Source organism: Theropithecus gelada, chromosome 3 (genome assembly GCF_003255815.1).
Source record: "Theropithecus gelada isolate Dixy chromosome 3, Tgel_1.0, whole genome shotgun sequence".
Lineage (NCBI taxonomy): Eukaryota > Metazoa > Chordata > Mammalia > Primates > Cercopithecidae > Theropithecus > Theropithecus gelada.
In genome coordinates this window covers 154,105,306-154,131,018 of record NC_037670.1, presented here as the reverse complement: position 1 = coordinate 154,131,018, position 25,713 = coordinate 154,105,306, and the positions used below count along the sequence as shown (strand labels likewise).

The 25,713-nt window shown below is 41.5% G+C and overlaps 1 protein-coding gene across 3 annotated transcripts in view; it reads right to left on the bottom strand.

Annotated features, from left to right (window-relative positions):
- The window catches only part of NRF1 (nuclear respiratory factor 1), a 119,489-nt gene that overhangs the window by 31,266 nt on the left and 62,510 nt on the right, over window positions 1–25,713 (bottom strand). For all 3 annotated transcript variants that reach the window (XM_025381000.1, XM_025381001.1, XM_025381002.1), the window contains 4 exons: window positions 19,807–19,965; window positions 18,149–18,346; window positions 17,150–17,251; window positions 9,370–9,527 (listed from right to left, as the gene is read on the bottom strand). In XM_025381000.1, coding sequence (XP_025236785.1) covers window positions 9,370–9,527; window positions 17,150–17,251; window positions 18,149–18,346; window positions 19,807–19,965 — 617 coding nt within the window. The remainder of the gene's footprint in view (window positions 1–9,369; window positions 9,528–17,149; window positions 17,252–18,148; window positions 18,347–19,806; window positions 19,966–25,713) is intronic.

Sequence of the window (25,713 nt, the reverse complement as noted above, 5' to 3'; positions counted from 1 at the left end):
GACTCACTGTATATGCAGGCAGGGCTAAAACAAAGACTTAAAATTTAAAATTATCACTACAAGTCCAAACTATATACATAGTTTGCCTCTATAAATACAACAAAATAATAAACCTCCCTATATTGCACAAATGCTCTGTAGAATAGGAAGACATTAATCATTTGTATATACAAGTACTATTTTAGCAGTGTGTCTCATTTTTCTTTCTTTTCCTTGCTATATGCTTTTACTATGTGCATAAATACCCATTTTTCTTGATTCTATGATGCTACAAACTGTAAGACATACTATTATTTTATGGGCCAGTAAGGAAGAAAAATTCCTGACAATTGTAAGATTATAATTTGCCATCCAAATTTCAGAGGGTAAAAATGTGAAAAAACAGGCAAATTCATGATCCCTTCTGGTAAAGTATCAGGTGTCAATGTGCAGTTACTGAGGGACTATCGAATTCCAGTGGGCATAGAATAGAGATGATGGTGCCATTTAGTTTAGCAGAAGTGGACAAATAAGCCAGTTGAGTCAGCTTTGCTTTGAAACTGCAGGCTTTGCTGTAACATGGCAGTGGTCTTGCAACCAAAAGCCGTAAGTGGAGATGGGTGAGGGGACAGGGACTAATTGGGGTAAACATGTTAGGACAGTGGGCAAAGCAACATGTACCAAACTCAATACTGTCTCCTTTACCTAAGACAGTCAGTACACAAGTAAGACAACAGATACAGTAATTCCCCTGCAGAAGACTTCTTGGTCACTGTAAGGATTTTAGGAAGCAGGAAAAGAAACCGAATGGCCAGAAAAGTCTCATTAAATAGAAAAATTTCCTCTTCTTACTAATTTGTCTTGCTTTTTAATTTTTATGACTGTTTTAAACAGTTATCTTTTTCTGACAATAAAAGCAATATACTTGCTTTTATAGAAAGTTTGAGCAAACTCTATTAAGTATAAAAGAAAATTTAAAATATCATAATTATTTCCTACTAATCTTAAATACAACTTTAAAAAGATAAGATAAGGCCAGGCACAGTGGCTCGCGCCTGTAATCCCAGCTCTTTGGGAGGCCGAGGCAGGCAGATCACCTGAGGTCAGGAGTTCGAGACCAGCCTGGCCGACATGGAGAAACCCTATGCCTACTAAAAATACAAAATTAGCCAGGCGTGGTGGCGCATGCCTATAATCCCAGCTACTCGGGAGGCTGAGGCAGGAGAATCACTTGAACTTAGGAGGCAGAGACTGCAGTGAGCCGATATTGTGCCACTGCACTCCAGCCTGGTCAACAAGAGTGAAACTCTGTCTCAAAAAAAAAAAAAAAAAAAAAAAGGTAAGATAATAATTAGGATTGTACTGTACAGTTTTAAAAACTATTTTGTTGTGATAAAATGCACATAACATAAAATTTACATTCTTAACACTAAAGTGTGCAGTTCAGGGAGTTAAATACACTCAGAATGCTGTGCAGCCATCACCATCATTCATCTCCACAACTCTCTTCATCTTGTAAAACTGGAACTCCGGACCATTAAACTTCCTATTCTACCATCTCCCTAGCCCTGGCAACCACCATTCTACTTTCTGCCTCAATTATTTTTTCATTTTTGTTTTTATTTTTTAGAGACAGGGTCTCGCTATGCTGCCCAGGCTGGTCTCGAATTCCTGGGCTCAAGCAATCCTGCTTTAGCCTCCTGACGTAAACAGCTGGAACTATAGGTGTGTGTGCCTTTGTTGTCATATCTAAGAAATCATTGGCAAATCCAATGTCATTACGTTTTGCCCCATGTTTTCTTCTAAGAGTTTGACAGTTTTAGGTCTTAGATCCACTTTGAGTTATTCTTTGTCTCTATGATTTTTACTACTCTGTCTCACATAAATACAACCACACAGTATTTGTCCTTTTGTGTCTAGCTTATTTCACTTGGCAGAATGTTCTCAAGGTTCATCCATGTCGTAGCATTTGTCAGAATTTCCTTCCTTTTAAAGGCCGAATAATATTCCGTTGTGTGTATATACCACATTTTATGTATCCATTCATCTGTCGATGATCACCTGGGTTGCTCCCATGTTTCAGCTATTGTGAATAATGCTGCCGTGAACATGGGCATACAAATATTTCTCTGAGATCCTGCTTTCAATTCTTTGGGATATATACCCAGAAGTGGATTTGCTGCAACATATGGTAGTCCCATTTTTAATTTTTTGAGGAATTATCATACTGCTTTCCACAGTGGCTATATCATTTTACATTCCCACCAATGGTGCACAAGGGTTCCAATTTCTCCACATCCTCACCAACACTTGTTATTTTCTGTTTTTTGGATCGCGACCATCTTAATGGGTATGAGGTGGTATCTCATTGTAGTTTTGATTAGTGATGTTGCATATCTTTTCCTGTGCTTATTGGCCATCTGCTTATCTTCTTAGGAGAAATGTCTATTCGAGACCTTTGCCCATTTTTGAATAGAGTTTTTGTTGTTGTTGAGTTTTAGATATTCCCTATATATTCTGGATATCAATCCCTTATCAGATATGATTTGCAAATATTTTCTTCCATTCTGTGGCTTGCCTTTTTGCTCTATTGATAGTCTTTTGATGCACAAACTTAAAACATTTTTGTAAAGTCCAATTTGTCTATTTTTCCTTTGTGATATCCAAGAAATTACTGGCAAATCCAATGTCATGAAGTTTTGCCCCATGTTTTCTTCAAAGAGTTTTATAGTTGTAGGTCATGGAACCACTTTGAGTTAATTTTTATACACAGGGTTAGGTAAAGGTCCAACTTCATTCTTTTGTATGCAGATATCCAGTTTTCCCAGCACCACCACTCACACTTCTGATTTCAAAACTTAACACAAAGCTGTAGTAATCAAAACAGTACGGTACTGGCATAAAGACAAACATATAGACCAGTGGAATAGAACTGAGAGCTTAGAAATAAACCTTCACCTATATGGTCACATGGTTTCTGACAAGGGTGCCAACACCATTCAATAGGGAAGGGACTGTCTTTTCAGCAGGGGACCCTTGATCTGGAATTACTACTAAGGCTGTTCTTTACATTTTTCATGGTAGAATTTAATTTTAAAGTGCTTTTAAGTATTTATTAGAGAGACTTTAATGAATAAATTTTAGTACCTAGGCCCTTAATTTTTAATATTTTGTTAAGAAATTTATGTTAATAAACACTATCACCAACCACTGGGAATTTTTTTTTTTTGAGATGGAGTTTCGCTCTTGTTGCCCAGGCTGGAGTGCAATGGCGCAATCTTGGCTCACCACAACCTCTGCCTCCCAGGTTCAAGCGATTCTCCTGCCTCAGCCTCCCAAGTAGCTGGGATTACAGGCACCCGCCACCATGCCCAGCTAATTTTGTATTTTTAGTAGAGACGGGGTTTCTCCATGTTGGCCGGGCTGGTCTTGAACTCCCAACCTCAGGTGATCCGCCCGCCTCGGCCTCCCAAAGTGCTGGGATTACAGGCATGAGCCACCGTACCCAGCCGGGAAATTTTATTAATTACCTATATTGGAGAAAAAAAATAAAAAGAATAAATAAATATATGATCAGCCAATTTTACAGCATCCACCTGTCAATGATTAATGATACAAATATTTACACTGTGACCTGAGACTTTATGGAAAGTAGGAAAGTATATTCTTTGGAAAAAGCTGTGTGAGAGTCTGAAGAAAAAAACTGTAAATAAGAATTGTTTATATGGAATTAGGATCTTTGTTTATAGGCCACCTCAGTGACTGCTTATTTCCTATAATTCTTCCTACAGTTTACAATGATCTCATCTTTATGACCATCAAAGATGACATCCTGCCACTCCTGTATATCCTGAACACATTCTGGCAGAATGAGTTTCATGGACAGCAAAAGGAGAGGGCAGCTCTCCAAGCCCTGACATGAAAGTGTACCTGCAACTGATCACACTCATTTCATTCGACTTGAAGCCCTAAAAACTTGAAGTTTGGTTTTTTTTTTTTTTGAGACGGAGTCTTGCTCTGTCGCCCAGGCTGGAGTGCAGTGGCCAGATGTCAGCTCACTGCAAGCTCCGCCTCCCGGGTTTACACCATTCTCCTGCCTCAGCCTCCTGAGTAGCTGGGACTACAGGCGCTGGCCACCTCGCCCGGCTAGTTTTTTGTATTTTTAGTAGAGACGGGGTTTCACCGTGTTAGCCAGGATGGTCTCGATCTCCTGACCTCGTGATCCGCCCGTCTTGGCCTCCTAAAGTGCTGGGATTACAGGCTTGAGCCACCGCGCCCGGCTGAAGTTTTTTTCTTTAACTTCTTTCTAAAATATGGTATGGTAGAAGAAAAGCTGAAAACCAGCAACAACCTAAAATGATCTGGAATGCCAGGGATGAGGAGTCCAATGCAATGGGGGTGACAGGTTGACAGGTCAGTACGATTAATTATTCAACCCCCAGTTAGGGTCTTTACATGGGGCATGAAGACAACAATGATGCCTATGGTAAGCAGGGTTATCATTTCCAGAGCGACTCTACCCTTTTATACTCAACTTTATGGGAAATGACTCAACTAAACTGCTAGAAAGATTTTTTTTTTTTTTTTGAGATGGAGTTTCATTCTTGCCCAGGCTGGAGTGCAATGGCATGATCTCGGCTCACTGCAACCTCCGCTTCCCGGGTTCAAGCAATTCTCCTGACTCAGCCTCCTGAGTAGCTGGGATTACAGGCGTGCACCACCACGCCCGCCTAATTTTGTACTTTTAGTAGAGACGCGGTTTCTCCATGTTGAGGCTGGTCTCGAACTCCTGACCTCAGGTGATTCACCTGCCTTGGCCTCCCAAGGTGCCGGGATTACAGGCGTGAGCCACCACGCCCAGCCTAGAAAAAGATTATGTTCACCTAAAAAGGTGAATAGGGATTAAAAAGACCCTTTACAAATTTTTAGACAAAAATTTTGTAATTTTACAAAAATTTGTAAAAAAATTTATAAAAAGACCACTTTACAATTTTTAGACAAGTCATTTCAAAACCAAAGCTACAAATAAGAAGTTTCCATCAACCTTTTATCTGTAAGTGTCTAATCTTTACCTATAGGAAAGAAAAGCAGTTGTACCATTGCTGACCTCTATTCCAGAGAAGATTTCTGATCTAAGTTTTCCATCCCGTTTTATTGGACAAATATCACTCCGTATGTTAAAGCTCCATTTTATTTTAATAATATGTCTAATTTTAAGTCAATAATATTTTCATCTTAAAGACTAAGATCAAATTTTTCTTTCAAAATATGACTTTTAAAAAGCAAAATCTTCTCAACAAAAGAAGGACAAATTCTAAAATTCCTTGAGAAGAGGAATTAATCTAAGTATTTCCCCATAGCACTGAGTCACAGCCCTGCACACAGTAGACACACAATAAATACTGTCTCAGGGTTGACAATATACTATCAAGTAAGTTTCCACTACTTTAGAAACGTACAGTAAGTCTACAAAGCCAAATCGTCCTCTCTACATGCAAGGACTATACTGGCCATATTCAGGAAATGGGTTTGTAGAAGGACATGTTTAAGAGGAACTACAAGTCTAGGACAGCTTAACCAAAGAACTGAAAATTCAAATTAATCACTGCATCACAAGTAAATGGTGATATCACTGCCTTTCCTCTCTGGTTGTTCAGGCTAAATAGCTTATATATATAAGCTATCATATATATATATATATGCTATTATATATATGTATGTATGTATATATATACACACACATACACACATATTGTTTTAAAGCTGTGATGTTCTGCTTATTTGTTCACTTTGATTCCCTTCCCAACTCCTTTCCAAAAGTGCTGATTTATTCTTTATTTTGAAAATGAAAATTAACATAGTTTTTAAAGGACAACTTCTCCATACCCACTTTGGGTTGTTAGAAAGCCAGGGTGGGCTAAAGGCTGTGGAGCCCTGGGCCCTTGTGACTTGCAGTATGAAATTCTCTTAACAGCATGGTTGAGAAACAAGTCCGTCCTGCAACTGTCCTGATTCCATTGTACCCTGTAAAAGATGGAGGAGCCCCTCTGCCTCCTTATTCCCCAACCTGCCATTGCACGTAGCTTCCTCTCCCTTCTCACCTTGCGCCCACATCTCCTGTTTACATTGCAGCAGAGGTGCAGCTGGTTATAAGAGAACCATGCTTGTTTTATCTGCACCCAAAACACAGACAAGCTGCAAGAGGGCAGATTATGAAACTGCTTTGTCATCATAGGAACAAAGACCAGATTTCTCTGTGTATTTCTCACTGAGATGACTTCCAACAGCAAATTATGTGGAGAGGCTCAGAGTGCAGGGACTAAATGATTCTACTGCATCTCGTCCACAAGGAAGTGAATGTTAAGGGCTTGTGACTTATATCCAACCCTCCTGACTAAGACATTAGACCATGGGTTACCTCTCTTGGGTTCAGAAAGCCCTGATGTTCCCCTAATAGTCTGCTACAGTCTAGTCTCTGCTGCCGGGCTTGGTTTCTTCATCCCCAGCAGAAGCTGTAATACACCAACCCCTAACACTCATTGGGGCAGCGAACTACCTGATTGCAAAGATATTTCAACATCTCTTTATTCCTCCTCTATGCCACAGTGAACACATTCTCCTTCCTTTGGAGTAAACACTGTAGCCACCTCAGCTGCATCTGAGTTTGTTAACAAGCCCTCAGGGGATACCATTACCCTCTTGCCTTTAGAAATAAGCCCTGGTCCTTACAACAAAGGGAGCCCAAATGTGCCTCATATTTTCCACTATGTACAGAGTTCCCAGGACACACACACTTCACTGGAATATCCAAGGTGTTGGCTGCAAGTCTCAATGAAATCAAGTTTTGCTGGTCTTTAATGAGAGCCTGTTAGGCCCCAAGCTACAGTCGGGCGGGGGATGGGGACTGTTACTGGACTAAAGGGAGGGAGAGTCACTTGGCCATGCCTTTCAGGAAGTTTATCTGGGTGTTTCTCTCAAAGACAGGGGTAGAATTGAGCCAAGTGTAAGGAATCAAATAAGACTTTCATGTTACTGAAAAGCAACATGGTGGGTATACACGTGAGTGGGGGAAAAAAAAGAAATGAAGAGCAACACATGCAACATGGCTCAATAGGCTGAAAAAAATGTTCTGATCACTAGGGACTAACTGGGTAACTCTGAGAAGACGTGTTGTGTGTGTGTGTGTGTGTGTGTGTGTGTGTGTGTGTGTCTGTGTGTTTCAGTTTCCTATTCCTAATCAGCCACCAATCTCTGGCCATACTTCTTTAAAATGAATCACTTAGGTTGGGCGTGGTGGCTCATGCCTGTAATCCCGGCACTTTGGGAGGCTGAGGTGGGTGGATCACCTGAAGTCAGGAGTTCGAGACCAGCCTGACCAACATGGAGAAACCCTGTCTGTACTAAAAGTACAAAATTAGCTGGGCATGGTGGCAGACGCCTGTAATCCTGGCTACTTGGGAAGCTGAGGCAGGAGAATCGCTTGAACCTGGGAGGCAGAGGTTGCGGTGAGCCGAGATCATGCCATTGCACTTCAGCCTGGGCAACAAGAGCAAAACTCTGTTTCAAAAAAAAAAAAAAAAAAAAGAATCACTTTACCTCCATTCTTATGACTTTACTTTCCAAGACCTTAACAAGGTGTGCTGGAGTGCCTCTTCCTAACTGATCTTCTAATCTCCTCTCACTATAATTAAATCAGAATAGATAGTTCTTAAAATATAACTTAAATGATAATAATTCTTGAAGTGCTAACTCTGGGTTGGACACTGCGATGAGAATTTTATCTATATTATCTCATATACATGATTCTGTAGGATGAGTATTATCCTCATTATAACAATGGGGAAAACAAGGCTCAGAGGTTATGTTTCTCAGGATCAAATGGCTAGTGTGTGGTGGAGCCAGGATTCAAACCCGAATATGTGACGTTGGAACCCTGCTCTCAGCCACCATACCAAACAACCTCATACAGTGAACCATGCACAAATCCATCTTAGCTCTCTAGTATCTATCATAATCAATCTAAACTTTCACTGATTTTATATTTAGGGGAGGTGATCCCCCTCCTCTGAATTTCTACAATGTTCATAGTCTTTACCATACAATTCAATAGTGAGTTACACTCTAAGTAATACTGTTTGCTAAGTGTTACTTAAATCAGTCTCCCCAATAAGAGTATGATTTCTTTGAGGGCAGAGTATATGCTAGAGCACTCTATTCTCTATTTAGAGCCTTACCCAGTAGAGCTGGCATGCCGCAAGAGTTCAGTGACTATCAAGGACTAAGAGCTGCTATGGATGAGAATAGCAGCCCTTACTGCATACAAGACACTGACCTAAGGATTTCACATGGAGTAACTCAGTTCTCATAACACCCCTAGAAGAATGTACTGTTATCACTCCCATTTTACAGAATAGGAGAGCCTGGCTACTGAGATTTCAAATGAACTGCTTGATGCCAAACAGCTCGTAAGTGACAGAGCTGGGCTTCAAACCGAAGTAGTCTGGCATCAAGGATCACACTCTTGACCATTAATTTAAATGCCTGAGTCCATTAAAAATAAAATTGCATGAGGAATGAAGAAGAGGGAGAATGATATGAAGCTGATCTTTCCTGTCAACAACCAGTAGAAGGAACCAGGCAGAGAACAATACAATCGAGTTTCAGAAGCCACCTCTTGGAGCATCCCATTTGGCAGCACCCTTCCTAACATACCTGAAGAAAAAAGTTCATTATTTCCCCCAATAATCCAAAACTTACTTATCTGGAGCTCACTGATAAGCAAAGGCAACACATTTTTCTCAAAAGCAAGTAAAATCAGCCACTTGCTGCTTAAACATGGATTAATACCCCCAACAAAATGCACTTTCTTTTGTAGGGCAAAAGGACAATTACTCTGAAGCCTCTTAATTTGTTCTGTATCCCTTGAAAACATGAAGCACTCAAGCCTTGCTGCTTCTGCTTAATGGACACAGAATAGGATAAATGGGAAGGCTTGACCAGCAGTCTTGGGCTGGAAGTCAGAAAGGCTGCACTGATTGTTGGGGCTGGGTGGCGGCAGGAGTGAAGAATGATGCGGAGATGATCTTTCCATCAATAGCCAGTAGAAGGAACTAAGCAGGAAACAATACATTGAGTTTTGGAAACTACCTTTTACTAGAGGATTCCATTTCACATCACCTTTCCTAAGCACACCTGAAGGAAAGAAGTTTAATTTTTCTTGGTAAGGGCTGACCTATTATAGGCCAAACTACAATATCATATGGGCCAAAAGTGTTAAGTTCCTACTGCCAATTGTGGCAAACAGAGATACATTTCTCTTTAAGAGGCCTCCACCCATATCTGCAGGGACAGATCTGTGATCCTCATTTATTCCCAGACTCTTGCCACCACCTGTTAAGCGCCATGGTAACTGTAGCTCCCTGCTGCATCTCCTGAGAAGCTGCCACTGCGGCCTCTGCCAATGATGCCACCGCCTGGGTGGCCTCTGATGCTTGCGTCGTCTGGATGGTCATCTCACCTCCCTGTAATGTGGCCCAATTTTGTTCCACCTGAGGCAGAAAGGACAAGATAGTAAAAAAACAAAGCCACGAAAGTATAATTTTAAAAGTAATTTTTTCCAATAATTGTTACTTTTTGGCTAAATACACATACTCTTTAAAATTAACATGACCTACAATGTACAGAACAGAGTTTTAAGCATGCTACCTTTTGTGTAAAAAAGGGGGTATTAGAATATATACCTGAATTTTCTTGCATTTGCCATAAAGAAATTCTGGAAGGACACACAAAAGCCACTGAATATATTCTCTGGATTATATGTGTGGGGTTCAGAGGAGCTGGAAACAAGTTGGATGGGAGATAGAAAGCAAGACCTTCCACTGTACCTTTTTTTTTTTTGAGAGGGAGTCTCCCTCTGTTGCCCAAGCTGGAGTGCAATGGCACAATCTTGGCTTACTGCAACCTCCATCTCCCAGGTTGAGCGATTCTCCTGCCTCAGGCTCCCAAGTAGCTGGGACTATAGGTGTGTGCCACCACCTCTGGCTAATTTTTGTATTTTTAGTAGAGACGGGGTTTCACCATGTTGGCCAGGCTGGTCTCAAACTCCTGATCTTAGGTGATCCACCTGCCTGTCTCCCAAAGTGCTAGGATTACAGGCATGAGTCACCACGCCTGGCCCACTCTACACTTTTAAATACGTTTCTCGATTTACCTCCCGATGTATACATACTTCAAAACAACACATTGTGCAAGATAAATATATACAATTTTTTGTCAATTTAAATAAATACATAATAAAGTTTAATAATATATAGGCTGGGTTGTTAGAAATAGCCCATGAGAAGAAAAAAAATTCAAACTATACCAAAATTTCAAACTGTATCAAAGGGAATATGATACCAGTACTCCAGACCCTTTATCCAAAGGGTCTACTACAGTGCCTATTTTCTTTCTCTCTTATTTTTTTTTTATCATTATACAATATTTCCATGTAATATGCCTATTTTCTTGTGTACCTTTGTAGAGCTATTCCCACTATATGGAAGTATATTTACACAGACACACACACACATTCACCCTATTTCCCCTTTCTACTACCTCCTCTTTAAAATAAAAATGGCAGCATATTCTACATATCTTTTATATCTTGCTTTTTTCACAAACAGTACATCTCCGAAATGATTCCATTTTGGAACATATAAAACTACTTTACTGATTCACGATTCTTAAGATTGGCTGCATGGTGGCTGGGCCCGGTGGCTCACGCCTATAATCCCAGCACTTTGGGAGGCCGAGGCGGGCGGATCACAAGGTCAGGAGATCGAGACCACGGTGAAACCTCGTCTCTAAAAATATAAAAAATTAGCCAGGCGCGGTGGCGGGTGCCTGTAGTCCCAGCTACTCAAGAGGCTGAGGCAGGAGAATGGCGTGAATCCGGGAGGCGGAGCTTGCAGTGAGCCGAGATCGTGCCACTGCACTCCAGCCTGGGCGACAGAGCGAGACTCCGTCTCAAAAAGAAAAAAAAAAGAATGGTTGCATGGGATTGCATTTTTTTTTTTTTTTTTTTTTTTTTGAGACGGAGTTTCGCTCTTGTTGCCCAGACTGGAGTGCAGTGGCATGATCTCGGCTCACCGCAACCTCTGCCTTCCAGGTTCAAGTGATTCTCCTGCCTCAGCCTCCCAAGTAGCTGGGATTACAGGCATGCACCACCACACCCAGTTAATTCTGTATTTTTAGTAGAGACAGGGTTTCTCCATGTTGGTCAGGCTGGTCTTGAACTCCCAACCTCAGGTGATCCACCCGCCTCCACCTCCCAAAGTGTTGGGAAGCATTGAATTATATAGAAAACATCATCATTTATTTAACAAGTCATCGTTCAATGCACATTTAGGTGGTTTACAGTCTTTTGCTATTAACAAACAGTGCTGTGATGAATATCCTTATATACTATTATACTTTGTATATCACATGTGAGTCTATTTACAGGGTAAATGCCTAGAGGTAGAATTATGGATCAAACTTACTTTGCATTTTTATTTTGATGGAAACTGCTAAACTCAGAAACTAATTTTTTAAAGTGTAGCAAAAACTGCTTTCTTTTCAGTAGGGGAGAAGTTATGAAGACTCTCCCACTGCCCACAGCAAAAAACCCAAAAACAAAAATCATACTCTCTGGTGATAGGGTACACGAGAATCCAGGTTTGCCAGGCCTGCAGAGTCTCTCAGTCTCGGCATGCTAACATTTTGGCCCAGCTATCCTTGGTTGTAGGGCTGTCCTGTGCATTGCAGTATGGTTAGCAGCATCCTGGCTTCTACCCACTAGTTGCCAATAGCACCCTCCCCAGTCAGGAAAGTAAAAAATGTCTCCAGATATTGCCAAATGTACCATCTGGTCTGGGGTACAGAACCACTGATTTTAGTACAATTCTTTGTGTTTAGAGACTTGGTTCTGAATACCTGTATCTAGTTACTTCAGTCTGTTTTGCTCAATAAATACTGGTTGATTAATTATCTACCCTCAAAACTGAAAAGTAGCAAGGGCAGTAAAAGCAGTTTCTATTCCGAAGTACGGCAGGTGATCCATCAGCTCAGGTGTATATGTCTTTGGACTCCTGGACTCAAGACCTTAGCAGTGCTTACTGCAGCTCTTGCTATCCCTGCTTCACATTGCTGGGGCCTGGTGAGTAGTTATCTTGTGCCTGCTTGTTACTGTGTCCCAAAGGAAGTGCTCCAAGCTTTAGGAGGTAGATATTTTAAATGCTTCCTGCTTTAGTTCTATCATCATACTTAGATTATGATAATGCTTTTCAGAATGTTTGCCAAAAGCCTCCCAGAGAAAGAGACATTCCTTTGAGCTACCTTCGTGTTTGCCCTGAGTTCTCATGGGCAGTGGATTGTGCCAACAAGCCTTCAGGGCCCATCATTCCTGAGGCAGAGATATCCTAGAGCTGCAAAGTTGCCCCTCAGGAACTCCAAAGCTCTTGTTTTCCAAGGTTGGTTGCTTTCATCTCATTGCTCCAATGAACATCACTGCCAACACTGCCAGTGTAAGAGGCAAGCTGTACTATCAATTCTTAGGTGGCTGATGATTCCACTCAAAACATCCACTGAAGCTGGGCAGTGCTGTTGCCTACTGCGAGGGAATGGTCTTCCTGTTTCCTGATCTGCCCCTCTATTTTAGTCTGGCCCATGCTGCTATTCTCACCTGAGCTTGGTCCAGTATGGCTCTCTCAAGTCCTCAAACTCCAAAGGCAGCAAGTCACTACAGACACATTTAGTTACAACTATACTTGTAGTGAAAATAGCATTAGAATGCTGCCATATACAGTATAATTTAAGAAAGTTAAATTACATGTCATGGAATGACAGTAAATAGTGAAGAGAAAAGAGGAGGAGAAACAGAGAAGAGATTTCTAATCAGAAACACAGCAGGTGATCAAGAAATCAGTTCAAGTGCCAGCATCTCTTCGGAATTTCCTATTCCTGAGTCTCAGCGCTTTCTTAAACTGTGTTTACTTAAGCTCTTGTTGCACTCCCTTCCCCAAAGAAAGGGCCACAAGCCCTGGCAGGGGAAGATATTCAGAAGATATCTCATTGGTTACTATGCATTTCTGAGAGAGCCCCTCTACCATAAGGCCCTTCAAACTGTGGCTGTTCCACGCTTTCACAAGTTAATGCACTGAACGTGTTGCTCCCTTTGACAGGGTAGAACTCCTATCCCTCTCCTTTGTTTGGCTAGTTACCCCTCTAGTCTAAGCTCAGGGGCTTCCTCTGGGAAGTGTTTCCTGAGACAATTCCATTCCCCTGATATCCAGATGAGGGCCTCTCCTCTGCTGTTCCACAGCACCCTGGGGTTGCTGCTACTAGACCCTTATCTCACTGCAATTGTTCTTTGCCTTTCTTTACCACCTACCTATGTGCACCTTAAGGGAAAGGGGAGTCTTTATTATCTTTTATCTATAGTCTCTACAGTGCCTGGCACAGGGCTCAAAAACTGTTTACTGAAGGGATGGATGGAAAAATACTATTGGTATTTTCCTACTTGTTATTCAGCCTGCTCATATTTAAGGTAAATCGACATCCATAAAAATACACCTAAAATGAGTTATGCAATTCAAAACTGTTACATATATTAATGGTTCAGTTTAAAATTCACATCTCTAATGTTTTTGTACTTTGGCTTTCTCTTCTTCTAACAGAATTATATATACTATTATCAACAGATACCATTCTATTTCAAATTTAGACTTTTCTGACACCTAATGCAATTGATATCACCAATACCTGGTCTTATCACACAGCAGAATGGATTCTCAAACCTATCTGCGTCTTTCAATATGCCATCAAAATAAAAACTGTATATTTTAAAATCAACATAGTTTATTTCATATTATTTTGAAATTCTTTCCTTGTTCAATTATAAACATCTATGTAGGCCGGGCGCGGTGGCTCATGCCTGTAATCCCAGCACTTTGGGAAGCCAAGACGGGTGGATCACGAGGTCAGGAGATCAAGACCATCCTGGCTAACACGGTGAAACCTCGTCTCTACTAAAAATACAAAAAAATTAGCCAGCCTGGTGGCAGGCGCCTGTAGTCCCAGCTACTCGGGAGGCTGAGGCAGGAGAATGGCGGAAACCCGCGAGGCGGAGCTTGCAGTGAGCCGAGATCGCGCCACTGCACTCCAGCCTGGGAGACAGCGAGACTCTGTCAAAAAACAAACAAACAAAAAAGTCTATGTAACTTGTTCTGTGTCACTAATTAATTTTCAACTGCTTAAGGCTATAGAGTTTGTTGCTCTGTAATTACTCAGATTACTGAGTATTCTCAGCTCAGCAGGCCCCCAAATGACCCTTTCCATAAATAACCGGACGCTGAAGACAGTGTGGTAATAGTGAGAGCTCTCACTGGGAAGGCTAGGATAACAAAATGACCACACAACTTCTAAAAGTATAGGCACTGTTTGTTGTTATACTTTCTGCCCCATGAGAGAAAAAGACCTAAGCAAAAAGGCTGTTTCTACTGAGTCACCTGATACAGTGTCTACACTGGCATCGATGTGGCCTTATATAGCCCACTTCAGAGAAATCAGAGTCATTACAGCTCTTGGTTCAAAGCTAAGACACTAACAACTATGTCAACATCTAAGAGAAATCAGACGGCAAACGGAAACACAATATAATCTAAACATGTCACTTTCTGACATAACCTATGCTTCCTCTCTTTATGTCATTTTCATTTCACTGGAAGTGTAGGAAGAGTTAAGAGTATTTTTTGGCCGGGCGCGGTGGCTCAACCCTGTAATCCCAGCACTTTGGGAGGCCGAGGCGGGTGGATCACGAGGTCAGGAGATCGAGACCATCCTGGCTAACATGGTGAAACCCCGTCTCTACTAAAAAAATACAAAAAACTAGCCGGGCGTGGTGGCGGGCGCCTGTAGTCCGAGCTACTCGGAGGCTGAGGCAGGAGAATGGCGTAAACCCGGGAGGCGGAGCTTGCAGTGAGCCGAGATCGCGCCACTGCACTCCAGCCTGGGTGACACAGCGAGACTCCGTCTCAAAAAAAAAAAAAAAAAAAGAGTATTTTTTTTCATCTGACTGAATCCAGGTATTTACCAAAAGGCTATAAAAACTTTATATATGTCATTCAGCAACCTCCACAATAGCTGGCTTAACAATGATGTTAGTGTGCCAGAAAAGCCAGACATATGCAACTGAGATTTAAAAAATATTTTCTATGAATATTTGAATATGTTGATTACTTTTGTATGTTATTTAGCAAAGTATATTTCTTAGACTTAGTCCCAGAGAAGTATTTAAGAATCACAACTCTGGCCGGGGGCAGTGGCTCACGCCTGTAATCCCAGCACTTTGGGAGGCTGAGGCAGGCAGATCACGAGGTCAAGAGATCGAGACCATCCTGGCCAACATGGTGAAACCCCATCTCTACTAAAAATACAAAAATTAGCTGGGCATGGTGGTGCATGCCTGTAGCCCCAGCTACTCAGGCGGCTGAGGCAGAAGAATCGCTTGAACTCGGCAGGTAGAGGTTGCAGTAAGGTGAGATCATGCCACTACACTCCAGCCTGGGCCACAGAGTGAGATTCCGTCTCAAAAAAACAAAAAAACAAAAAAAAAAGGAAAGAAAGAAACACAACTCCATAAATATGTTATAAATATTATGTGTCAAAAACAAAATTTTTATAGAGAAGGAAACAAAGTTACTTTCTTTAAATAGTACCAAGAAACATTCAGTAGAGAGATACGGTTGATAACACTTTGTCTAAGCCAAAAACTAACACATCTTCTAACTCTACCCTTTGTTGTCTTTTCCACTTCTTTCAGACTTTAAGGAGTGTCATCTCGTTCTAGTGTTCTGGACCTGACAAATTCTTTGCTTTGCTAATCCATATCCTTTAATGATGTTTATGTACTTAGAAAGTAAGTGTTCTGTCAACCTTCACCTTTCCTCACCCAATAACCAAGTTTTTCAGTGTCCCAAACTTTCCCAGGCTCCTTAGGTGGAAAGGAGGTACATACGCTTTGCAGCATCCCTTACAGCAAGGCTAGAGTTCGTTCACGTAGACCTCTCTCTCTTCCTCACTAGACTGGAGTCCCATGAGGGCAAGGATCCTGTGCAAATCAACTCCACACAGCTGTAGCTATACAGGGTTTCGGCACATGCAGGCTGGCCAAGGAGCCTGTGGTGCACTCTCCCTCCATCTCCCAGCCATGCAGCCTTTGCCAGTTCTCCCCGTCTCCTGAGGGGCACATATGAAAGTGACTTTGTGGTGTTCTAAGGGGAAATGCGCCATGGCTCTCAACAAGGGTGAGATAACACTTTTAGCTTTATTTCTGATACTGCTCTTTGATTATCTGTTGGCTATTTTTCAAACTTCAGGACACCACATCAGTATCTTCAAGGGAAACACTCATGGTGACGTAACAAACCCCCTCCTTCACTTGTTGAATCTTCACCAATGTCTCAGAGCCTAGGTAATATTTTTCTCAATTCATTATCCAGCTTCAACACTGCTCTGGGACTTTGGGCAAATCATGTAAGCTCTAAAGCGAATCATCATCTCTAAAGTGAAGATGATAATGGAACTTACACTTCATAGGGTCGAGTGTTTAGCCCACCAAGTGATCAATAAAGGTTGGCTGTCTTTAGGTTAACGTCCCATAATTATCCCAATTTTGCTAAGGAAGAATTCTCCTAAGAAATCTTTAAAGGCATATTTAAAATGTAATAAATCATGTTACTGACTTGCAAACATATTTATCCCTTCAAAGAAGGCTTCCCTTAATTCCAGTTTTAATGCATCATTCTTTTTTTCATAAAGACCAAAGATGAAATTCTTTGGGATTCACAGCATAAAAATGCTAAAGGGATAATCCCTTCATATTGTGTATAATACCAAATGCTATACATTCAAACATAAAATTCTAAGTTCCTGACAGTTGGGTTTGAGTCATACTAATCCATGAATCTTAATTGTTACAATTAATACACATAGCATAAGACACTTTCCAAAACTTTCATGGTTTCATGTTCAAAAGGTTTAAATGAAAGAGTGCTGCAGACATGCAGGCTACTCCATCCTCTGGACCTTTGCTTCTCCCTCATTATACATTCAAGTATTTAAGAAGATGCAGACAGAATCTCTTTCTTACCTCTCCATCAGCCACGGCAGAATAATTCACTTGGGCAACGGTGACTGTGGTTGGCAATTCTGAAGCATCAGCCAATGTGGCTACTGTTGCCCCCGTACCAACCTAAAAAAAAATATGGAAAGTGATAAGTGTCGCTGGATGGATCCTTCCACTTCTTTACTCAGAAGCTAAGACTCCTTTAATCCCAAATTTAGCGCAGATAACAATGAATATGTCTTATGATGTGAAATCTAAAATCATATTCACTAAAATTATAGTTCAGAGACTATCATGAGTTTCAGAATTTTACTTCAACCAAATAAATCGATATGAGAAGAGCTATCCCACTGCCACATCCATGCCCAGTGTCAGTCAACCAACTTTCTATTCTCACCCCAATTGGAACTTCAGAGGTTCCCAATCAACAAATTGTGTTTTACCTCAGAAGAGGTCATTCAGAAGGAATACTCCCTGATCACTGACAGTGAAACTGTAAAACAGAAGTCATTTTAAGGCCGGGCATGGTGGCTCACATCTGTAATCCCAGCATTTTAGGAGGCCGAGGCAGGAGGATTGCTTGAGTTCAGGAGTTTGAGACCAGCCTAGGCAACAGGGAAAGGCCTTGTCTCTACCAAAAAAAAAAAAAAGTCAGCCAGGCCTGGTGGCGTACACCTGTAGTCCCAGCTACTTGGGAGGCTGAGGTGGGAGAATCACTTGAGCCCGGGGGGTTGAGCCTGCAGTGAGCTGTGATGACAGAGAGAGATCCTGTCTCAAAAAAAAAAGAGCCCTTTAAAAGTGCTTTGTTTTGGAAATGTCCAGGAAGCTACTCATAGCTCTGTATTTAGCAAATGCAAAGAATTTAAACTATTCTTCAGGAATCAATTTCAGGTAGGAAGATGGTGGGGAGCTATATAAAGTTCATACAAGAGTTCGCACAAAGGAAACTCTCCCCAGTCTGAGGTGAGGTGCCCACTGATCCATCTCAGAAGCCACAGTCTGGTAGCCCTCAGGTTTACTCACCTGGATAAGTGAGACAGTGCCATCAGGGTTACTAAAGGTCTGGACGACAGTCTGTGACGGTACGAGATGAGCTATACTGTGTGTGGCTGTGGCCTGCGTTTGCGTTTGCTGATCCTCAAAGGCATACAAAAGGTCTTCCCGCCCATGCTGTTTATAACAGTTTTTAACTATGGTCCGTAGTGCCTGGGTCCATGAAACCTGTCACCAAATGACGGGAAAAGCACAGTGAGCCACAAAGAACTTTGGTTATTTAGTCCCAATATGCAATAAGCAGCTACTTCTTTATCAAATCAAACCAAACCAAACCTCTTATAAACTCTCCTAGGATTATTTCCCACAGACTGGTTCTGGTAGAAAGAAGCTGAGTACGAAGTATCAAAGAGGCCTTCTCATTGGTTTCTTCTTGATCAAAGTCTAGTTTACACCCTATTCCAACCTGAGGCCAAACTCTTAAACTTCTTGCAAAGAAAGATTATTCTGATCTAGAATGGCATATTAAGATTCTCAGTAAACTTCCAAGCTAAATGAAAAATAAATACACGGCCGGGTATGGTGGCTCACGCCTGTAATCCCAGCTCTTTGGGGAGGCCGATGAGGGAAGATGACCTGAGGTTGGGAGTTCGAGACCAGCCTGACCAACATGGAGAAACCCCGTCTCTACTAAAAATACAAAATTAGCCAGGTGTGGTGGCGTACGCCTGTAATCCCAACTACTCGGGAGGCTGAGACAGGAGAATCGCTTGAACCTGGGAGGCAGAGGTTGCAGTGAGCCAAGATCGCGCCATTGCACTCCAGCCTGGGCAACAAGAGTGAGATTCTGTCTCACAAAAAAAAAAAAAAAAAAAAAAAGAAAAAAAAAAGAAAAAGAAAAAGAAAAAGAAAAGAAAAATACACAAAAAGAGTAAAGAATGATATGTAGTTTAGTCTTCTAAAAGTTTTGTTATTAGCAGGTTCAGCTGGCAGACTTCATATCCTTCTAATTCCATATTTACATTGTTCAACAATGATTTTTAGTAACCAGAAATAACAGCATTTCTTTTTTTTTTTTGAGACTGAGTCTGGCTCTGTCGCCCAGGCTGGAGTGCGGTGGCCGGATCTCAGCTCACTGCAAGCTCCGCCTCCCGGGTTCACGCCATTCTCCTGCCTCAGCCTCCCGAGTAGCTGGGACTACAGGCGCCCGCCACTTCGCCCGGCTAGTTTTTGTATTTTTTAGTAGAGACGGGGTTTCACCGTGTTAGCCAGGATGGTCTCGATCTCCTGACCTCGTGATCCGCCCGTCTCGGCCTCCCAAAGTGCTGGGATTACAGGCTTGAGCCACCGCGCCCGGCCAATAACAGCATTTCTAAGTGTTCAAGTGATTAATACTTTTACTTCGAGTTTCTTTGACATTCCCAAGCACTTCATAAAATTAAAACTGCTCCAAAAGGCAACCCCAAAGACACAGTTTAAATTCATGAATCCACCCTAGTCTTCTCTTTACAGTATAGTGATGGAGTGACAAATGGAAAAAGCTCTAAATCAAAGAACATTAGTCTTCGGAGGGACAGGCTTAACATTACACAAAGACTTTTTAGCACAAGGTGTAGAAATGACAAAAATTGAAGTGGTTAATTTAGGATGGAAAAGCAATCAGGTAACTCAGTCAGAGGAATTCTCACCCTCTGCTTTTGCTCTTCTGTGCGGACATCACTCCGGACATTTGCCCAGGGGATATCTTCAGGCCACCAGATGGGCTTGCAGCTTTCTTTCCCCCAGCCTGGTTTTCCCCGACCTGTGGAGTACTTGAGCATCTCTGGGATAAATGCCCGAAGCTGGGCCTGGAAGAGAACAGTATGGCCATCAATATTCATGAAAGACATCATCTGGGGTGTGTTTATGACCCCTTAAATTCTAACCTTATAAAACAGAGAGGTTTCTGGGAAGGTCCCAGAGAATTCTAAGATGTGACTGATGAAAACCCGCTGTTTTCCATAGGTTTCTATATCTCCATGGGTGGTTGAGAATTATAAATATGTTGGTAAAGTGCACCTTAGGCTGCATTTTGTAGACTTCTTCCTATAAGAGTAAGAATATCTGCCCCTAAATTTAATTTCTGCTTCCCAAGATATTACTGGTACTATGGCTTATTTCCCTTCTGTAGTTTTCATGCATGTAAGGTGCCAAACTCAGGGTGTTTTCAACACTGTTCTGGAAGTAGGAATCAATGCAATTAGATAAGAGAGAAATAACAGGTTAATTGATAAAATCGGTATTATTTATAGATGAAGTAACTTTATATCTAGAGAATTCTGAAGAGATCAAATGAAAAACTACTATAAACAATACGAGAATTCAATAAGGTGGCTGATTATAAAATATATGAAAATAAACAGCCTTTAACTTAGTAAAAAAGGAAAATAACCCTAAAACTCTTCTAGAAATTTTCCAGTAAGCTAGGCCACTGTCCATGAGTCTGACATATAGACATAGTAAAACATGTGCGAATTTAAATGCATTATGGACTTCATTCAGATTTATTTTACAAATCAAATCCAGACCAAACAGGTTTTAAACCACAAAGACAACTGCCATTCTTATTTCCTGGCATAGTAACCACACTCTGTGTGTGCTGGGGGAGGGTCTACTTTGTGAATATTCTTAATCGCTGATAATGACTTTTGGCAAGAAAAGCAGTTTATCAAGTTATGGTCTATGCCTCCTTCCCAGACCTACTGTTTCCCTTTCACCTGGAGGTCTACAGCACTCCAGAGATAAGTAGCATCCTGCAACTAAGGATGCATCCATATTGCCCCTGCAGTTGAAAACCAAAAAGAGGCCACTTTTAGCAATCAATCAGACTCAGGGGCGTGGATTTATAGTTACAAAGTAAAATAAGAAAAAAACTGAAATGGGAATACTTAAGTATTAATGAGAGAATGAGTATAGCAACACATTATTATTAAAGATTTCTATAAATGTCAGGTGTTCTCATCATTCTTATAATACATATTAGATATTATTTTATGAAAAGATGATACAGATTGTTACATAACAGGGAACCAGGAACCCAATCAGTAATGTTTACCTAATAAAGTTCTGGCTGACTGTAGTCATGCTGTTAAGTCCTGTGCCAAGCCTGCCACTTCACCTCTAAGTCCCCCAATGCCCCCGACAGTCTCCTGCCTACAGGATATGATATAATATACTCCATATATATTTGGCTCTGGCATCAAGCAGCAGGCTGATAGAAACGTATCCATTTAAAAACCCATCAGCTGGCTCATGCGGTCATTACTTCAGTTATTTTAAGAAAGTACATTTCAAAGTCATTTTTCCCTTTATTCTAATTTCTTGGGAGTGTGTCTTTTTCTAGGCTCAAATACACAGAGCAGGAAAGGGCTTAATCTTCACACACAATATTTTATACTTCTTCATGTCAAAAAAAAAAATGGCTTTCTCAGAGGTGTAGATTAAATAAACTGATACAGACTTTCATAAACTCCCTTTTCTTTGAACATCATTAACAGTTTCCAAAGAGGAGAATTATTTATATTCATACCTAGGACAGTCTGGAGAAAATGAAATGAGAAGGCTAAATAATTCTAAATTAACAAAATCCTAAAGTGGGTTGGGTACAGTGGCTCACGCCTGTAATCCCTGCACCTTGGGAGGCTCAGGGAGGCAGACTGCTTGAGACCAAGAGTTCGAGCCCAGCTTGGGCAACACAGTGGGACTCTGTCTCTACCAAAAATACAAAACTCAGTCAGCTACAGTGGCACATGCCTATAGTCCCAACTACTGGAGAGGCTGAGGCAGGGGGATCGCTTGAGCCCAGGAGGTCAAGGATGCAGCGAGCCATGATGGTGCCACTTCACTCCAGCCTGGGTGACACAGTGAGACCTTGTCTCGAAACAAAACAAAACAAAAACCCTAAAGCAGGTGACAGAGCAAGACCCTGTCTTAAACCAAACAAACAAAACAAAAATCCTAAAGTGGCCAGAAAGCATTCACTGTGGAAAATACTAGACTGATAGAGTCTGCTCAGATCTACCTGGAACCCTATATATTCCCTAATTCTGGTGATCACTTCACTTCTGATGCCTCACTCTATTTGCACCAATAGTTCCTTATGCTCCTCAGTTCTGGGTCACGTGGACACCTTTCATCCTCAAGTCTTGCTTCGGCTCTCCCACCAGGCCTTCCAGCTGAGTTCCAATAACTCAATGTTACTTGAAAGGTGGCCTCAGCATCAGCCTCTTCACTTAAACCCCATCCTACCCTCTCTCCAATCTACTTGTCTTCTCAACTTTTTTATCTTAGCAAGTAGAAAACCACCCTTTCCCCAGATACTCAAACTAAAAATGTCAAAGTTATCTTTACTTTTCTCCTTCAACACTTATCTAGTCACGCATTGCAAGTCCGATTCTTTTGTTTTCTTTGAAATGTCTCTGGTGTCTATCCCTTCTTCTCCAGCCCCACCTTTATTCTAACTTTCTGGCCCAAGGCTAGTGCATCCTCCTAGTTGGCTTTCTTGGGGAACTCCAAGTTCTCCCTTCATTCCTTCTTCCCACATATCCTTGCTGGAGAGATTTTCCTAAATGTTACCTACATAGCTCCAATGCTCAAAACACCTTCAAATGTCTTTTAACGACGGCAACTAAACTAGATCCTTCTGCCCAGCTTTTCAGACCCACTACAATCTGGCTTCACACTACAATCAGTTTCCATTAATTCCCACCACTCAACCTTGGTCCTCCATCAGACAAGTCTCTGCACTGTCTTATGAACTACTAAGCCCATTCCTGCTTCTCTGCCTTTGTTCTGTCCCCTTGCTGGACTACTTTCCATGCTACTATACCACTCATTCTTTAGTGCCCAGAAAGTCCTACATTCTTTGTGGAACATATACTAACTATTCATTCATTCATTCATTCATTCATTCATTCATTCATTATCTCTCTCTCTCTCTCATATACTAACTATTCATCCATTTTCATTCTCTCTCTCTCTCTCTCTCTCAGATCTTGCTCTGTGGTCCAGGCTGGAGTGCAGTGGCATGAACACAACTCAATGCAGCCTCAACCTCCAGGGCTTAAGGGATCCTCCTGCTTCAGCCTTCAGTAGTTGGGACTAAAGGTGCATGCCACTATGCCCAGCTATTTCTTTTTCTTTCTTTCTTTTTTTTTTTTCTGTAGAGAAGGGGTCTCCCAATGTTGCCCAGGCTGATCTCAAACTCCTGGCCTGAAGCAATCCTCCTGCCTCGACCTCCCAAATTGTTGGGATTTCACGTGTGAGTCATTGCACTCAGCTTCACTTCTCTTAAGTTACCTCTTTCTACCAAAAAGAACACAAGGGCTGGGCGCCGTGGCTCACGCCTGTAATCCCAGCACTTTGGGAGGTCAAGGTGAGCGGATTCCCTGAGGTCAGGAATTTAAGACCCACTTGGCCAACATGGTGAAACACCATCTTTACTAAAAATACAAAAATTAGCCAGGCATGGTGGCACATACCTGTATTGCCAGCTACTCGGGAGGCTGAGGCAGGAGAATCGCTTGAACCCAGGAGGCTGAGGTTGCAGTGAGCTATGATCGCTCAACTACACTCTAGCCTGGGTGACACAGCAAGACTCCATCTCAAAAATACAAAACAAAACAAAACAAAACAAAAGACTCAGAGTTGGCTCTGAATCTTAATTTTCTCATCTGTAAAATAGTAATAATAGCAAATATACAGTGTCAATTAAGAGGCTGAGATAGCAGGCATATTAATTAATAGCAGTTTTATTATTATTACCTTAGTCATCAAGCCATCCTTTTTTCAGCAACTTCTACAGTATTCATAACTTTTGTTCTAAAATTTAGAGTTTAATTTGTTATAAAATTTAGGTGCATCATAGCTCTTTGGCAACTGATTGATAATTCTGATTTTTTTTTTTTTTTTTGTTTTTTTGAGACGGAGTCTTGCTCTGTGCCCCAGGCTGGAGTGCAGTGGCGTGATCTCGGCTCACTGCAAGCTCCGCCCCCCGGGTTCATGCCATTCTCCTGCCTCAGCCTCCCGAGTAGCTGGGACTACAGGCGCCCGCCACCACGCCCGGCTAGTTTTTTGTATGTTTTTAGTAAAGATGGGGTTTCACGGTGTTAGCCAGGATGGTCTCGATCTCCTGACCTTGTGATCCGCCCGCCTCGGCCTCCCAAAGTGCTGGGATTACAGGCTTGAGCCACCGCGCCCGGCCAATTCTGATTTTATAATAAGAAAAAATTGTTCTTTTTGTTAAAAAAGTAGATGCTTTAAGCATCCACTCTTCAAATCTATTAAATAAAACTACTCTAAATGTAAAACAAATAAGGACTCAGAAACATCATGGCTTTAATCCAGCACAGTTTTAATCCTTAATCTGCTACAGGTTGAGCATCCCTAATCTGAAGATCTGAAATCTGGAATGTTTCAAGAGTCACATGTGGAAAATTCCACCCATGACCTCAAGTGACAGGTCACAGTCAAAATTCTATTTCATGCATAAGGTGTATATAAAACACAAATAAATTTTGTGTTTAGATTGTGGTCCCATCTCCAAGATATCTCACTAGGTATATGCAAATGTTAAAAAAATCAAAAAATATATGAAATCCGACATACCCAAACATTTCGGGCAGGCAGTACTCAATCTATATTAAGTTTCTATCAAGTCTAAATGTGACCATTTGCCAAAAAGAAATATTTAAAAGATAAATAAGATTTTACTTTTAAATCAGGAAACATAGGGAATTTATTCCCCCAATGCAAACAAATAGCTAGCTTTCTGAAACAGTTTACTAATACTGAACACACTGTAATGTACATAAAGACATTCATCGTTAGTTTTTCAACGATGGGTAAAGTGGAAAAAAGCAGAGGTGGCAGAAGAATGAGTTTATATGTATCTGAAACAAGGTTGAGGATGAGAAATAAAGGGTGCTAGAACTAAGAAGGAACAAATTGACCATTTGGACCAATTATTTGCTTTGAAGCAAGCAAGCTATTACTAACACACCCACAATGTACAGGAAGTTTAGGTGCATTGTTCTGCTGGGTCCCTGAGCATTAAAAATTTGTATTAATATAAGCAGTTCCTTCTCGCACATGCGCTCTCTCTCTCCCCTCAATTAAAAAAAGGGGTGGGGGAAATGTACAAGCAGATTACTAATGGAAATTGTCAGAAAAAAAGGTAACCATAATTAGAGGAAAGACAGAACTGGGAAACTTTTCAAAGATGATTTATATGCTAGAAATCTCTGGATGAGGCCGGGAGCGGTGGCTCAAGCCTGTAATCCCAGCACTTTGGGAGGCCGAGACGGGCGGATCACGAGGTCAGGAGATCGAGACCATCCTGGCTAGCACGGTGAAACCCCGTCTCTATTAAGAAATACAAAAAACTAGCCGGGCGAGGTGGCGGGCGCCTGTAGTCCCAGCTACTCGGGAGGCTGAGGCCGGAGAATGGTGTGAACCCGGGAGGCGGAGCTTGCAGTGAGCTGAGATCCGGCCACTGCACTCCAGCCTGGGCGACAGAGCGTGACTCCGTCTCAAAAAAAAAAAAAAAAAAAAAAAAA